The sequence below is a fragment of the Oncorhynchus kisutch genome, linkage group LG18, assembly GCF_002021735.2.
Source record: "Oncorhynchus kisutch isolate 150728-3 linkage group LG18, Okis_V2, whole genome shotgun sequence".
Classification (NCBI taxonomy): Eukaryota; Metazoa; Chordata; class Actinopteri; order Salmoniformes; family Salmonidae; genus Oncorhynchus; species Oncorhynchus kisutch.
In genome coordinates, this window is record NC_034191.2 from 44,080,789 (window position 1) to 44,096,688 (window position 15,900).

General features: G+C 41.9%; 1 protein-coding gene across 4 annotated transcripts in view; it reads left to right on the forward strand.

The window, feature by feature from the left end:
• The first annotated feature begins 2,695 nt into the window (after positions 1-2,695).
• Positions 2,696-15,900, forward strand: part of LOC109908869 (histone-lysine N-methyltransferase 2A) — a 44,026-nt gene continuing 30,821 nt past the window's right edge. For all 4 annotated transcript variants that reach the window (XM_031796129.1, XM_031796131.1, XM_031796130.1 and 1 more), the window contains exon 1: positions 2,696-2,963. In XM_031796129.1, the coding sequence (XP_031651989.1) occupies positions 2,718-2,963 (246 nt within the window). In that variant the 5' untranslated portion in view covers positions 2,696-2,717. The remainder of the gene's footprint in view (positions 2,964-15,900) is intronic.

Sequence of the window (15,900 nt, forward strand, 5' to 3'; positions counted from 1 at the left end):
TTTTTATTGTTCGATGGTATCTGTACAAAATTTTGAATAGAAAACAAATGTCGACCAATAAAAAAAGTGTGTTGAAGCGTGTACTTGACCAACCAAATGACTCAGTTTATCATGAGTCTTGTGTAATTTTACAAAGCTCACTATTACCTTGGTTTTACCCATTTTCTGAGGCCCTATGGGAAATCAACACTGAACGGTGCGGGTCACTTTCAGGTTTTAGCAAACAATATCAGGGGGTGATTTCAATTTGAAGTGGTGTAAGATCATATCAAACTTTACTGTTTGGCCCAATGGGTGCACTGCATCATTTGTGGTGGGTGACATGTTAACTGTTGCAACAGTGTAATTTTGTAGATGACGGATCTCTATGCCAAATCCCTTCATTCACCCAAGTTTCGTCAAAATGGGGCCAGTGGTGTCTGAGATATCGTGTGGGTTAGCTAGACATATCCCTGAGCATGTGTGCCAATTGTCAGCTCTGACAGTGTTAGCATCATGTGTACCAAATTGTGTTGCAATTGCTTCACTGATTTATATGCATTTACAGTGGCAAGAAAAAATATGTGAACCCTTTGGAATTACCCGGATTTCTACATAAATTGGTCATCAAATTTGATCTGATCATCTTAAGTCACAACAAAAGACAAACATTGTGTGCTTAAATACAATAATTTGTGTTATTAGTTTTTCTTGTCGATATTGAATACATCATTTAAACATTCACAATGTAGGTTGGAAAAAGTATGTGAATCCCTAGGCTAATGACTTCTCTAAAAGCTCATTGGAGTCAGGAGTCAGCTAACCTGGAGTCCAATCAATGAGACAAGATTCGGGATGTTGGTTAGAACTGCCTTGCCCTATAAAAAACACTCACAAAATTTGAGCTTGCTATTCACAAGAAGCATTGTGAACCATGCCTCAAACAAAAGAGCTCTCAGAAGACCTAAGATTTAGAATTGTTGACTTGCATAAAGCTGGAAAGGGTTACAAAAGTATCTCTAAAAGCATTGATGTTCATTAGTCCACAGTAAGACAAATGGTCTATAAATGGAGAAAGTTCAGCACTGTTGCTACTCTCCCTAGGAGTGGTTGTCCTGCTGCAAAGATGACTGCAAGAGCACAGCATTCCCAAGTTTATCAAGACATTTTGATGGAGAATGTTAGGCTATCTGTCTGCCAATTGAAGTTCAACAGAAATTGGGTGATGCAACAGGACAACGACAGAGGTATATCAACAACAGAATGTCTTCAACAGGAGAAAACCTTCTGGAGTTGCCCAGTCAGCGTCCTGACCTCAACCTGATTGAGATGCTGTGGTATGACCAAGAGAACAGTTCACACCAGACAGCCCAAGAATATTGCTGAACTGAGACTGTTTTGTAAATAGAAATGGCCCAAATTTCCTCCTGACCGTTGTGCAGGTCTGATCCGCAACTACGGAAAACATTTGGTTGAGGTTATTGCTGCCAAAGGAGGGTCAACCAGTTATTACCAGTTCACACTTTTTCCACCCTAAACTGTGAATGTTTACACTGTGTGTTCAATAAAGACATGAAAACGTATAATTGTTTGAGTGTTATTAGTTTAAGCAGACTGTTTGTATATTGTTGTGACCTAGATGATCAGTTCAAAATGTATGACCAATTTGTGCAGAAATCCATGTATTTCCAAAGGGTTCACATACTTTTTCTTGCCACTGTATGCCCAGAATGTTTATTGGTCAAAAGCAACCATGTTTAAGGTACAAGTCTGCCAGGGGCATCTGGCTCACGCCCAGGAGGCAGGCCGGTTCCAAATCGAATGCAATAAACTTTTAGCTGGTCAAAACAGCCTACACGGGCGCCCAGGCGAGATTAATTGAACCCTGTTGATTTGTTGGATATGATTTTAAACCATATAATTTGTTGTTCGTTGCAATTGCCCCTTTGTTTCTAGTTATTTGCCAGGTATGGTAGGTATGGCACCTCTTTCGAAAATATTGTGGACTTTTCTATTATGAACAAATACATTGACTGGATTGATTATTCATTGTATTGGTTATGATGAAAACCCTACTGAATATTTGACATCGACTGTTCTCTTTAGTGGCTTTTTTTTTTTTTACAAATTAATGAGCCGAAATGTCTTGAGTCAATAAGTATTCAATAATTTAATCCGATTTTTGAGGTGGATCAAGCGTCAGTAGTTTAGAACTGTTATGTGTTTTTCCGGCACGGCCCTGGAGCGTGTTTAGTTAAGCTTTGCCTTCAGAAAGTATTCACACCACTTGAATTTTTCCATATTTTCTTGTGTTACAGCCTCAATTTAAAATTAATTTTAAAAAATGTTTTTGTGGCACTGGTCTACACACAATACCCCATAATGTGAAAGTGGCATTTTTTTTAAATTTTATTTTTTACAAATTAATGAGCCGAAATGTCTTGAGTCAATAAGTATTCAATAATTTTATCCGATTTTTGAGATTGATCAATCGTCAGTTTAGAACTGTTATGTGTTTTTTCGGCACGGCCCTGGAACGTGTTTAGTTAAGCTTAGGCTATAAACTGATTGACTAGGAACATTGAAGAAATGCGTATTCGGGGCCACTTTATGCCCACCCCGCAACATGGTTAAGGATGTTTTTCACGTTGGTGAGTGGCTGGGGGTTATGCGAAATGCTGGTTCAGGGCCACGCCCACTGAGTTCTCTGATCTTAGGGCAGACAGGCATAGTGTAAAATGGCGCACAGCTGTCGGTGGCGGTTCCCCGCTCGGCCCGGAGGGAGCAGCAACTTAGGCACCGGGAGGAGAGCGGGCCGAATCCGGGTCACGGCCTCCCTCCGAAGTGGCACTGGGACCCACCCGAACACGGCTGGGCTCGGGCCCGGCTTTGATGCAGCGTTACAGGTCTCATCTGCTATCGGTTGCAACCTGCAGACATTTCGGGATGTTTTGGGGGAGTCGAGTGGTTCAAGCAGCGGGGAGGTAAGCGAAACACCAACTTGATTGTGGTTGGTTGTTAGCTAACTTGTTAACGTTTAATAGCTTCAAGGAGGAAGGTAAACATTAAGTGCCCACACTCGCTAGCAATGTTAAACAGTAACGTTAGTACCAAGGAGTTGGATGATGCTGCCTCTATGCGGTGTTAGGAGTGTGACCTAACTTGTCAACGCCAATAAGCCAACTTTTTGTTTGGCCTTCAACCCCTCACTGGGTATCAAGCCCATCGACATGCTTCAATCCATGTGCTGCTGTACTACCCATTTTACAGTGATGAACCACACAAGTCACAAGGATGCCCGTGTAGGATTAGTAACGTTAGTTAGCCGAGTAGCACTAACGGTGCTGATGTTGCAAAGAGTTAAAAGTAGCCTGCTCTCTTTCTAGCCACAATTTGGCCAAAGTGAATAAATTGACTCTGGTTGTCCAATATTGCCACAGAGGCGAAAATTGAAGGATGGGATCCAAAGCTAAGCCATCGTTCGTTGGCTTAATTGCGGGGTGGTGACTTGTAGAGAGAGAGAGCGTCATATCACAATCAACTCTTCAGATTTCAGAATTAGGTCTTACGAGCCAGTTTGCTACAGTATAACTAGCTTAAACGCTTTCTAACTCCATCGTTATTTAGCTAACGTTATATCCGTTTTTGTCTGTAATGTTAGTGTTACATTGACTTAGTCGCATGGGACCTCCCGGTTAGCGAGCGAGGCTCCTGTTTGAAAACAAAACATGTAAACTTCGGGAGGACAAGGAACCTGAACTTCATGTTTTTGATACTTGCTAAGGCACCTGGCTAGCTAACGTCATTTATACTCACCTCGTTTGAATTGCCCTAGCGTGGTAACGTTACACGCGTTATAGCTTAGCATTAAACGCCGATATTGACGCGTTCAAGAAGCTACGGTTGTCACTAGCTTGCTGTGAGGTGTCAGTGCATAATGCTAATATTGGCTAACCTTAGAACGAGGCTATTTACCTTGCCTAAATGATCAGCTAGCTAGCATGTATTCATCTTTCTGCCTTGATCCACGCATCTAAAGTTGCTAGTTGGAAACGACGTTATTAGCGATTTGGGTTTGACTAATGGTGTGTTTAGCTCGCTAGGTGATGGATTTAGGTTGTAGTATTACTCGCACATTTTGTGTTTAGCTCATGAACCTCTACCACGCTACGCACTTATTACGCGTAACTAGCTATCGCTGATACATAGGAAAATGGGAGGTGGACATGTTCCCCCCCCTCTCTACACACAGTGCGTAGTACCAAAATAATGTCGGAATTGTGGACATATGATGACGTGCTGGCGAACTACAATTGTTGGTGGCCTGAGAAGGATTCGCCAGTATCATGTATGTTTGATGCGTGTTACTCCAAATGTAATCTTTCTAGTACTATGAGCTCGCAAGCTACAATAAGGAGCCTTTTTGACGGACCTTGTGATTGTGGGGGTGCGTTCGGTTTAGCGCACTACCATCTTTCTTTTTTCATGAAGAGCACGCGTTCAGTGCAGTGTAAATGTAGACCCTAGTGTTGTAGATCGGGACACGGAGGTTAACTCACCACTTTATCAACGTTGTTATTCAGATTTGATGTTTAGATCATATTCTGAGTGTTCTCCAGTCCATTACCCATGTGTGTGATTTCAATGAGCCATTTATCATAAGACCTATTGTGAAACTGGAAACGCCTATTCTGTCCTGTGTGTGTGTACACCTCGTACCATCACTAGTAGATTACCAGAAAGGTTCATATAATCTACTTTGATGTTGGCCAGTGCTATAGAAATGAGTCCCCCTGCCTGGACTAACACTTTAGGAAGGGGGATCAACATGTCCCGCTCCCTCTATCCCAAGACACACAGAGGGGGGGGGAAACGCACTATCTGGGATGCGGTGGGACAGGGCCAAAATCCCAGTGGAACTTGCCGCTCGTGGAAGTTGTAGACGCAGAGTTGCGATTTCATTCAGAGTGGATGTTGCGCCTGGGCAGGATTGTTCTTGCTCATCACAGCCTGCTGAGCTCACAGAGCAGCTAGACGCTGAGCCCCTCCTTCCAGGCAGACCCGTATCCACTTCACCCACACAGGGGCTGTCTGAGCTCAACTTTTCTTCTGACAGCTGCCACTTTGGAATATATTAGCCAAGCCTTTGGAATCCCTCAAAAGAGGGCTTGTAGACCATTGTTGTTCAAATGGCAGCATTTGTAGGCTATTGAATTTAGTGTTAAAAAAACAATTTATTTTATTGATCCAGTCAAATGATGGTTGTTTATTTAAGTGCCCATTTGTCATAGTTGTATTTTTGGGGACATTTGCCCCCAAAAAATTTGAACCCGTCTCTCTCTTGGCTCACATTAAGACCGATGTCAATCCCTCACACAAGTGCAGCTGAGTAGATGTTATCAGAGGGAATACTTTGCCCCAATGGTTTTTGCTAAATTTTGTGTTTGGAGGAAGGGGTCCAGCAGGTGTTTGCCCTATTTATATGGCAGAGCTTTGTCTGCTTTTATTCCAGCTTTCATGAAGTGCAGACGGCTGAAAGAGCACAGGCACGGATATCAAAGGGGAAGAGCGAAGCTTCCTCCCCCAGGGACTATGCTGGGAGGAGAATTAGTCACAGGCCCTCCCATCCATGGCTTTATTCTGCTCTAGCAGGCGACCAAAGGATTTTTGCCTCTGCTTTCAGAGCTGTGAGAAAGCCGTCAATTGTGTGTCTGTTTGGGGCTGGTCCCCCAGACTTTATGTCCCTTATTCCCCCTCGCAGGAGGTGTGTCCTCATCTTTGTTTTTATTAGGGTGCCGGTTGGAGCTGCGTCTCCCTGCCCCGTGGGAGTGAGGTGTTGGGAACATGAGCCATCGATCCATCTCCTTGTCGGTGTGTGTGGGCAAATGTGAACCAATGTTTTTTTTACCTGGTGTTTTGGCACCCAAGAGAGACTAATATCAAGTTTTTTGTGGAACACTCAGAATTCCTCTTTCTTGAGTTCGTCGAATTCTTCAGAGGCCCACCATTGTGAGTCATTGGCCAGAGCCACCTGAGAGGAATTCCCCAGTGGCCTTTTAGTAGGAATGTGTCACCGGAAGGGCATATACAGTATGATCTCCCCAATTTAAGTTCAAAGGAGGGATGGAGTATAAAATTTGGCTGCTCCAAATTACTATCATGAGAATATGATCATTAGGCCAATTTGTCTATACCCAGCTCCAGGCAAAAAAAAAATTATTCGTTTTTGGGTGGATTTAGTGTTATAGCCCACATTAAATAATACAGTTGTAAAGTACAAAATATCATGCCTGACATTCATTGCATCAATCTCAATTGTTAAATAAACAGATTGAGTTCTCCCTGTGATCTTGATCTTATTCCCTGACCACATTCACAATTTCGAGACTTTCTTTGCACATTTTATCTCGGCATACATATTTTTTTCTGACGTCTCTCGCCACTGACTTGGGTTTAAACATCACAGTCCCAGGTTAGTGCAGTGATGTACAAGGACAGTCTGATGTACATCACTTGATATACAAGGACAGGCAGATGTCTCACAAGATTATACCGCATGGAATTGTTTAGAATTATGAGGAAAGCATCAAAGTTAGTTTTAACTTAACAGTGCTTGTATTTAAAGGGGACTTGAGGTTCTCTAGACATTTAGATTCCCTGGATGTTTGGAGCTGATTTCTACCGCTTTTAAATATCCCAGGGCTGAGAGTTAATGATCGGTTTTTCTACTTGATGTGGAGGTTACAGGGAGTGTGTGTGTGTGGATCAGCAGCCCCGATGAGCAGAGCAGCTGTCTGTGACTCTTATTTACCTTGCTTTTTAAAGGGAGCTACTACAGGGAACTTTCTTCTTTGCCTGGTCTTTAAAATTATCGTTGAAATTAAATTGTTGAAACTAGGCAAATACATTTTAATAAACATAAACACATCACTATTAACTGGGGTTTTATTTTTTTCAGGATATCTGATTTTATGGAACAATCATAATTGGGCTTCTCACCTCGCCAAATATACACCCACGTACTAGTGATGCATAACAGAATACCTCAAACCACTTTTACATCCGGTCTGATGGTTCTGCACTTGCAGGGGACAGGCCCAACTAGCAGACCGAAACATGAACATCTCCGCTATGAGTCGGACCTGTTGCTCTGTCTTAACTAATCTATGAGGAAAAACTTCTGTCCTAGTGAGCCCATAGGCCCTTTTGGTTTTACAGCACACTGCTCTCCCCGGCCTGCCCGTGGGCATGGTGCGAGTTTGTGCGTCTCTCGCGCATGGATGGCTGCATGGGGGAGTGAGAGGTGTGTGTGTGGGAGGCTTGTTTAGATTGGGATTTTGATTGCGTCTGTGCGAGCGTGTTCATCCCCTTTTCATGCTCTGTCCCCCTGGAAACAGGCTCAGTTGCTGTACCAGGTGGTCAAGATGCTGCTCCCCCTACACACACCATGCTTTTCTGCCCATCCTCCTTCCCTCTCCTGTTTTGGCTCTGTTTACATCTTGCGGTGTGGTTCATGCGGAGGGAGGAGTGTGTGTGTGATGTCATCGAGCTACTCGCGTTCCGTGTCACGTTCCGCCCCCTTAGCACTCTCCAACCAACCAACACCTATAGCAACTTGCCTGAGAAGATTCTGAGAAATGCTGCCTGTATGAACTGTAGCACAGTCTGTCAGAGTTGAAGTAAGAGATGGCTAGATTGAAAGATTCTGGTATCAGAGGGCAACATGATTAACAAAATTAGCGGCTGCTACTATATTGCAAATTATCGACACTTGTCGTCATCACCAAAAATCTAGGCTGTATTCCAAATGAAATTGCCGCTGACTGAATGTTGCCTGATCACAATATTAATAGTATATGGGACGTTAACAAGTTGGCTGTGCTATTCAGGTTGGAGTTAAGACTAGTGTGGACTCCTCGACAGCAGCTGCTCTACAAATGGGGCCGAAGGGACTTAAACTGCAGCCCCATATTCTGCTATAAATAAAGATTATGAAATGACACACCCCTACCCCTCTGGCACGAGAAGTGACACTAAAGACTTCCAGAGGAACTCTGAGATATTAATCATCTCACCAGCCCTGTGGGGATGGGGATGCTTTATGGACTGTGGCTAGTTGGGTTAAGGCCTCGCTACGGTGGCATGCAAAGGTGGGCATCTAAGGCCTATGTGTCTGACCTGCATGTATGAGATATCTTTGGCCTCTCAACTTGCCCAGTTGCCCAAGTCTAATGGTCAGTAGTACTGACAGTCATAAACAACAATACTTGTGCTATATAAATGGAAGTTTGCTGTTAAACTTAGTCATTTTGCGGTTGATGAGCGGGGTCCCACCTTGGTGTTGAAGGACATTGACTCTGTCTGCCTTCTGTTTTATCTATAATTACTGTTACACACTCATCCTGTGGCCCAGATGTAATTACAAATGGAGGGTCCTGGAGACTGAATAATATTCCATTTCTGTCCAATTCCAATTGAGCAGATCTTTAATTGAATCAATCCAAGGACACACTTCCTGTCCTATGAGTGACTCGTTTTATATCCTGATATAAAACATCCCACACCCCACTGTAGAGACTGCACTGATTAGGTCCACCATCATCATGTATACTTGTAGACAAGGGAACCATATGGCACCCACTTTCTTCTTTGCCTGGTCTTTAAAATTATCGTTGAAATTATCTAGTGTGCCCCTATGGGCCCTGGTCAAAAGTAGTGCACTTAACAGGCAATATGGTTCCATTTGAGTTGCAGCCTAGTCAACTGAGAGCTCCATTGGATTTTGTTGACCTCACTATGAGTCATGGTTAACATGCTGTCTGCGTAGCTTTGGAATTATTGCCTTCAGGTAACTCTTATCGCTAGAGATGGCCTCGTTCACTGTGCCTTACCTCAACATTAGGCGAGAGTGAAACATTTGAGGAAATGAAAATAAGTATCCCTACTAAGTGTGTGTGTTATGTCAGGAGATGAGTCCCATCAGGCCCTCTCGAAGATTACATGACTGAGTGGGTGACATCACAGCTGATGTCAGGCAGCCTAGCAACTGCTACTGCTAAGGCTACCTGTGTGACCTGATGGGACTTCCTGGAAGTGATGAAAAACAAATATCATGCTCAACGGTGCCATAGACATCATTAAATACATCTGTGTAGCCTAATAACTGTCTGTGACCATCATATGCTACATGCAACATTTAGTTAGGCATATAGGCAATTTTCCTTTTGGCTACTAAAAAGCCCTTAATTGACAGGGGTCCTGTTAATGCAGAATTGAGTTTTTCACCCAAAAAAAAAAAAAAAGAGAATGGCTAAGAAATATCTTGCTGTGTTTTGTAAACACAGATCATAAATGCTTCTTATTGTAACTTCTGTTCGGCACCAGAAACATTCTCTCAACTCTTATTTTTCCTTAACTGTATTGTTGGTTAAAAGGGCTTTTAAGTAAGAATTTGACTAAGGTCTATTCGGCGCACGTGACAAATAAAATTTGGTAACATTAGAAATATCCTGGCCATTCATCGGATTTGCTTTTTCATTGTAAACTCATTTACTTATGTGGCTGATGGCCAAATAGCTCTGCACTTCTGTTCTCATGTTTTTTTATTTATTTAACTAGGCAAGTCAGTTAAGAACAAATTCTTATTTTCAATGACTGCCTAAGAACATTGGGCAGAACGACAGATTTGATTCGGGGATTTGATCTTGCAATCTTTCGGTTACTAGTCCAATACTCTAACCACTAGGCTACCTGCCGCCCCTGATGAAAACGAAGCTATTTTCTGCCGAATGTTTTCCACTAATGTATTTTCTGTGAAGGGAAATGTATAGTTGCACGTCCCTAATCACTCTATCGAAGCAACAACAAAAAACAATATAAAAAGCAGGTGAAATGGTTTAATAAAATATAAAATGCAGGTGAAATGGCTTAATAAAATATAAAATGCAGGTGAAATGGCTTAATAAAATATAAAATGCAGGTGAAATGGCTTAATAAAATATAAAATGCAGGTGAAATGGCTTAATAAAATATAAAATGCAGGTGAAATGGCTTAATAAAATATAAAATGCAGGTGAAATGGCTTAATAAAATATAAAATGCAGGTGAAATGGTTTAATAAAATATAAAACGCAGGTGAAATGGCTTAATAAAATATAAAACGCAGGTGAAATGGCTTAATAAAATATAAAAAGCAGGTGAAATGGCTTAATAAAATATAAAACGCAGGTGAAATGGCTTAATAAAATATAAAATGCAGGTGAAATGGCTTAATAAAATATAAAATGCAGGTGAAATGGCTTAATAAAATATAAAATGCAGGTGAAATGGCTTAATAAAATATAAAATGCAGGTGAAATGGCTTAATAAAATATAAAATGCAGGTGAAATGGCTTAATAAAATATAAAATGCAGGTGAAATGGCTTAATAAAATATAAAATGCAGGTGAAATGGCTTAATAAAATATAAAATGCAGGTGAAATGGCTTAATAAAATATAAAATGCAGGTGAAATGGTTTAATAAAATATAAAACGCAGGTGAAATGGCTTAATAAAATATAAAACGCAGGTGAAATGGCTTAATAAAATATAAAAAGCAGGTGAAATGGCTTAATAAAATATAAAACGCAGGTGAAATGGCTTAATAAAATATAAAATGCAGGTGAAATGGCTTAATAAAATATAAAATGCAGGTGAAATGGCTTAATAAAATATAAAATGCAGGTGAAATGGCTTAATAAAATATAAAATGCAGGTGAAATGGCTTAATAAAATATAAAACGCAGGTGAAATGGCTTAATAAAATATAAAAAGCAGGTGAAATGGTTTAATAAAATATAAAATGCAGGTGAAATGGCTTAATAAAATATAAAACGCAGGTGAAATGGTTTAAAATGCAGATAAAAACATGCTTTTAATGTATGGTCTGCGTTTGGAAATGTAGATTTCTGAACACTAACGTGACTCCTGCTTAGGGTTGCACATTTTGGGGAATAATCAGAGGTGGAAACTTTCCGTGGGGGGGGTGTAAATATGTAAATGTACAGAAGAGACAGAAACTGTCGGTTGCTGATGGTTTATGTTTAGTCCGGCATTGCTTAGCAATATAATCTTGCTATGCTTATCTCAGGGATTTACCTAAAATGACACTTAAGTGTGCAATATTAAGTTGTAACTTATTCTGTTTAGGTTTAGGCAGACAGTCAATGTCCTCCAACACCAAGGTGGGACCCTTGAACACTTTATTCGTGGGATACTCCTCTCAGTTCATGTGTTAGAATTTCTAGAATCGTGAGATTCTACGTACAGTTGGGATTTTATTTTTGTTTTACCTCTTGTTTGAGGTCGCACCGTGCAGTTCTGGCATCGGCCAGTTTTATTTTAAAAAAATTCTCTCCCATTTGTTGAGGGGGGTCAGTTGGATACTGCTCGGGTGTAGGTGCTACTGATCGTGATGCTTTTCTCCAATTTTGTGGTATCCAGTTGTTAGTAATTACTATCTTGTCTCATTGCTACAACTCCCGTACGGGCTCGGGAGAGACGAAGGTCTAAAGCCATGCGTCCTCCTCCGAAACACAACCCAACCAAGCTTCTTAACACAGCGTGCCTCCAACCCGACCAATGTGTCGGCTGAAAGACCGTTGGTTGGCTACCTGGCTACACCGGACAATTGTGCGTCTCCCCCACGAACCTCCCGGTCGCGGCCGGCTGTGACAGAGCCTGGGCGCGAACCCAGAGTCTCTGGTGGCACTGCGCTGCAGTGCCCTAGACCACTGCGCCACCCGGGAGGCCCCTCACTTACATTTACTTCCGGGAATGTCAAGGGTTTAAATTAACCAATTATGAGAGGCAAGGTCCTAGCCCACTTGAAAGCAGTCTGATATTATATATTTGCAAGAAACCCATCTGAAAAACTATTCTCATAGCAGACTTAAATGTAGGTGGGTGGGGCAAGTGTATCACTAACTTCTCCGCCAAAACGAGAGGCACAGCGATTCTGGTACGGAAAGGAATTCCCTTTCTACTTAACTACTATTGCTGATAAAGAGGGTCGTTATGTGATCGTAATAGGATAGATCCACTCTACTTCTGTAACTCTACTAAATATCTATGGGCCAAACATTGATAACCCCTCTTTTTTTCAAAAGAGTCCTTGCCCTGATTCCAGATATCTCCCATACTAACTTGGTCATTGGAGGGGACCTTAACTGTGCTAGACCAATATTTGGATAGATCCTCTACCTGGGGTACCCCTACCTCCTATTCAAGTGATTTCTTGAATACCTACATAAAAATAAACTATTTGATATATGGAGGATCTCTAACCCTACGGGTAGGGAATATTCCTTTTACTCTTGTTCACAATGTTTACACTTGAATTGACTGCTTTTTGGTTGACGTGAAATGACTCCCCTATACCTGTAATGTGAGGAATCATGACATTATAATCTCTGACCACAGTCCACTCACCTTCTCCCTGAGATTGGGTGACATCGTACCAAACGAGAGGGTCTGGAGGTTGAATCCTCAGCTCCTCACAGAACCAACATTCTGTGAACATCTTAGACCAAATTAAATTTTTCCTTGATACCAATGACAACAGACTTCCCCAGCATTATTGTGGGAAACACTGAAGTCTTATCTGAGAGGCTTTATCATCTCCTTTCAGGTTGCCAGGAGTAGGCAAAACAGAGAAATTGGAACAACAAATTCACTTACTGGATAGTGAAAGTGCTAGCTAGCCATCCATCTATGGAGAAACATAATATTCCAATTTTAAAGAGGTAATTTATCAGGTTCTCACAGCTAAAATTGCTAGATCCTTTCTCTATGCCAAGCAAAAATATTTTGAGTTTGGTGACAAACCACACAAATTACTCGCCAGACTACTTAGAAAACATGTGAGTGACCGACTGATTCACAATATTAAATCTGTATCTGGGGAATTACTCTTTCCCCCAAAGACATCAATGACAGATTCCGTCAGTTTTACGAGACTCTATACACATCTAAAGCGGATCCTAACCCCTTAATTATGCAAAACATTTTGGAGGACTGTAATCTCCCTGCCCTGAACCAGGAAGATTCCAACTTCCTGAATAAGGAAATATCTCTTGGAGAAATTTGCGAAACAATTAAATCTCTACAGTGGCAAGACCCCGGGCCCAGATGGATACCCTGGTGAAGTCTATAAAACATTCAGCAACATGCTCTCTCCCTACCTGCACAAAATGTTGTTTCAGGCCAGTGAGGATGGAACTCTCCCACCTACTTTGGATGAGGCGTTCATTAGTTATACATAAGGGTAAAGATCCGGAAGAGGTAGGGTAATATAGACCAATATCTCTCCTTAATACAGGCCAAAATATTTGCACAAAAACTCTGGCTAACAGGCTTAGCATTTTAATGGGCAAATTGGTCCATTCGGACTAGACCGGCTTTATCTCTGAAGAATAAGTTTCTGTTAATCTCAGGTGCCTCTTCAACATTATGTATTCATAGGGGTTACCTAACGTGGACCTTGCCGTTATATCTCTTGATGCCGAAAAAGGCCTTTGACCAAGTTGAGTGGTCCTATCTATTCAAGGTCCTACAGAAATGTAATATTGGAGATGGGTTCATAAATTGGATCCAGCTTTTACATAGGAACCCCTTTGCGAGAATACTCACTAACCAATCATTGTCGCCCCCATTGAACCTTTTCAGAGGGACAAGGCAGGGTTGTGCGCTGTTGCTCTAATTATTGAACATCTTGCTCAGGTGATCAGATCTCATGCAGCAATACACGGCTATAATACTAAAGATAGTCTAAATAAGATTTCACTATACGCAGGTGACATTCTCCTATGTAACAGAACCCCAAGCTAGTATCCCAGCTATTCTTGATGTGATTAATTTGTTTGGTACCTTCTCGGGATACAGAACTAATTGGAAACGAGTGAATTAATGCCCATATGTTTGCAAAACACGTCTTGGCTAGAACATCTTCCAGTTATGTTCAGAAAAATTTACCTACCAAAGAATTGTAGTTACCAAACAATACTCCTCGCTGTTTAAAGAGAATTCCCCTTCTCTGATGCAAAAACTCAAGGCACCTCCATCCCAAAGCCCTTGCTTGGAAGTGTACTTCGCCAGACTGCCAAGAACCTTGCCCTCATCCAGGCCAAGGTGGCGAGACATGCTAGTGATGACACTATAGGCCTTGTTGATCTCTGCACCAGACAGGATGCTCTTGCCAGCATACTTGGGGTGCAACATGTACGCTGCGGTGTGAATGAGCTTCAGGCAGAAGTCTTCATGTTTTTTGATGTATTTCAGAACTGTGGTTTCGTCTGCTTGGAGCAACAGGGAAGTGGGCAGGGCAGTATGGATTTCTTCAGACAGGATGGCATTGTCTCCCTAAATCAGTGCAATGGCTACTGCTATAGGTTTCAGGCTGCATACCACTCTCTCCCAAAATACATCATCCAGGAGGATCCTCTTGGTGGGACTGTCCATATCGGCAGACTGTGATATGGCCATTTCTTGGAGCGACTCCTTCCCCTCCAGGAGACTGTCAAGCATGATGACAACACCACCCCAACGGGTGTTGCCGGGGAACTTTTAACGTGGTGCTCTTCTCACTTTGCTGCTATAACTTGATGACTTCACATACCTAACCATTTCCTTGGCTCTCTTGTAGAGTGTATCCATTGTTTTCAGTGCCATGATGTCCTTAAGGAGCAGATTCAATGCATGAGCAGCACCGCCAGTGAGTGTAATGTGAGGGTAGGACTCTTCCACTTTTGACCAAGAGGCCTTCATGTTCGCAGCGTTGTCTGTCACCAGATACCTTCTGTGGTCCAAGGTCATGGACTGCCTTCTGCTCATCCTCAGTGTAGAGACCGGTGTGTCCTTGTAGAATAACGGTTGAGGGGTGAAGATGAACTAGTTAATTTTTCCTTGCTCACGAACATTTGACCACCCATCAGATGATTGCAATACAGTCTGCTTTCTCTGATTTGCTTGACCTTCACTTGAACCCTACATCCAGCAAATGAGTAGATAAAGCATGTCTGGTTGGAGGGGTGTATGCTGGATAAAGACAATTCAGAAATCGCTTCCAATACACATTGCCTGTAGCATCAGAGGTGAACCAGTTGCATGGACAGTGCGAGCAAGACCTTTCATTAGCATTTCTCTGACTGCGTTCCTCCATTGAGTCAAACAAAACTTTGGATTCCAGGAGGATCATGAGCTGTTGCTATCGATAAGGTGGCTGATTCATAATTTTCACCTCAAATAGAAGTAGAGGGACTTTTGTCAGAGGTTGCTTGTTGTGAGCGCTGAGGGAACTTTATGCGCTTGGCCAGATTATGCATCTTTGCATTCTTCACATGTGATTTGTCACAGTATTTGCAAATGTACACAGCTTTTCCTTCTACATTAACTGCAGTAAAATGTCTCCACACATCTGACAGTGCCCGTGGCATTTTCCTGTAAGGATTATACTTTTTTTTTTTTTTGAAAAACAAAACAATTCCATGCACAGATAAATCGTTAAGCAGTTAGATTAAACAACTCCTTTGTAAAATAAATGTTTTAAAATTAAATGTATGGAAACAGGTAAATTAACACTCCTCAGTTAGCAGGCTCAAGCAAGCTAAAACCCACATGGTAGTACAAACTAACAAGTTAGAAATTATTTAAACACACTTTGCTGACTTGAGGTTTTAGCGGCACCGTCTGTTACTCAGCTCTGAGTTGGACAGTTTCAAATTGAGAATGTCTTGCATTCTGACTGAGCCTTCTCCATCCGCTTTAGGCAGCAAATCTGGAAAGCATAGGGAAACGAAATGACTGGAACCCAACTGGAATGAGTCAGCAGCCAGGCGAATGTAAGATTGGACTGACGTTATTGTCAAGGGGACTAAACTCTGTCC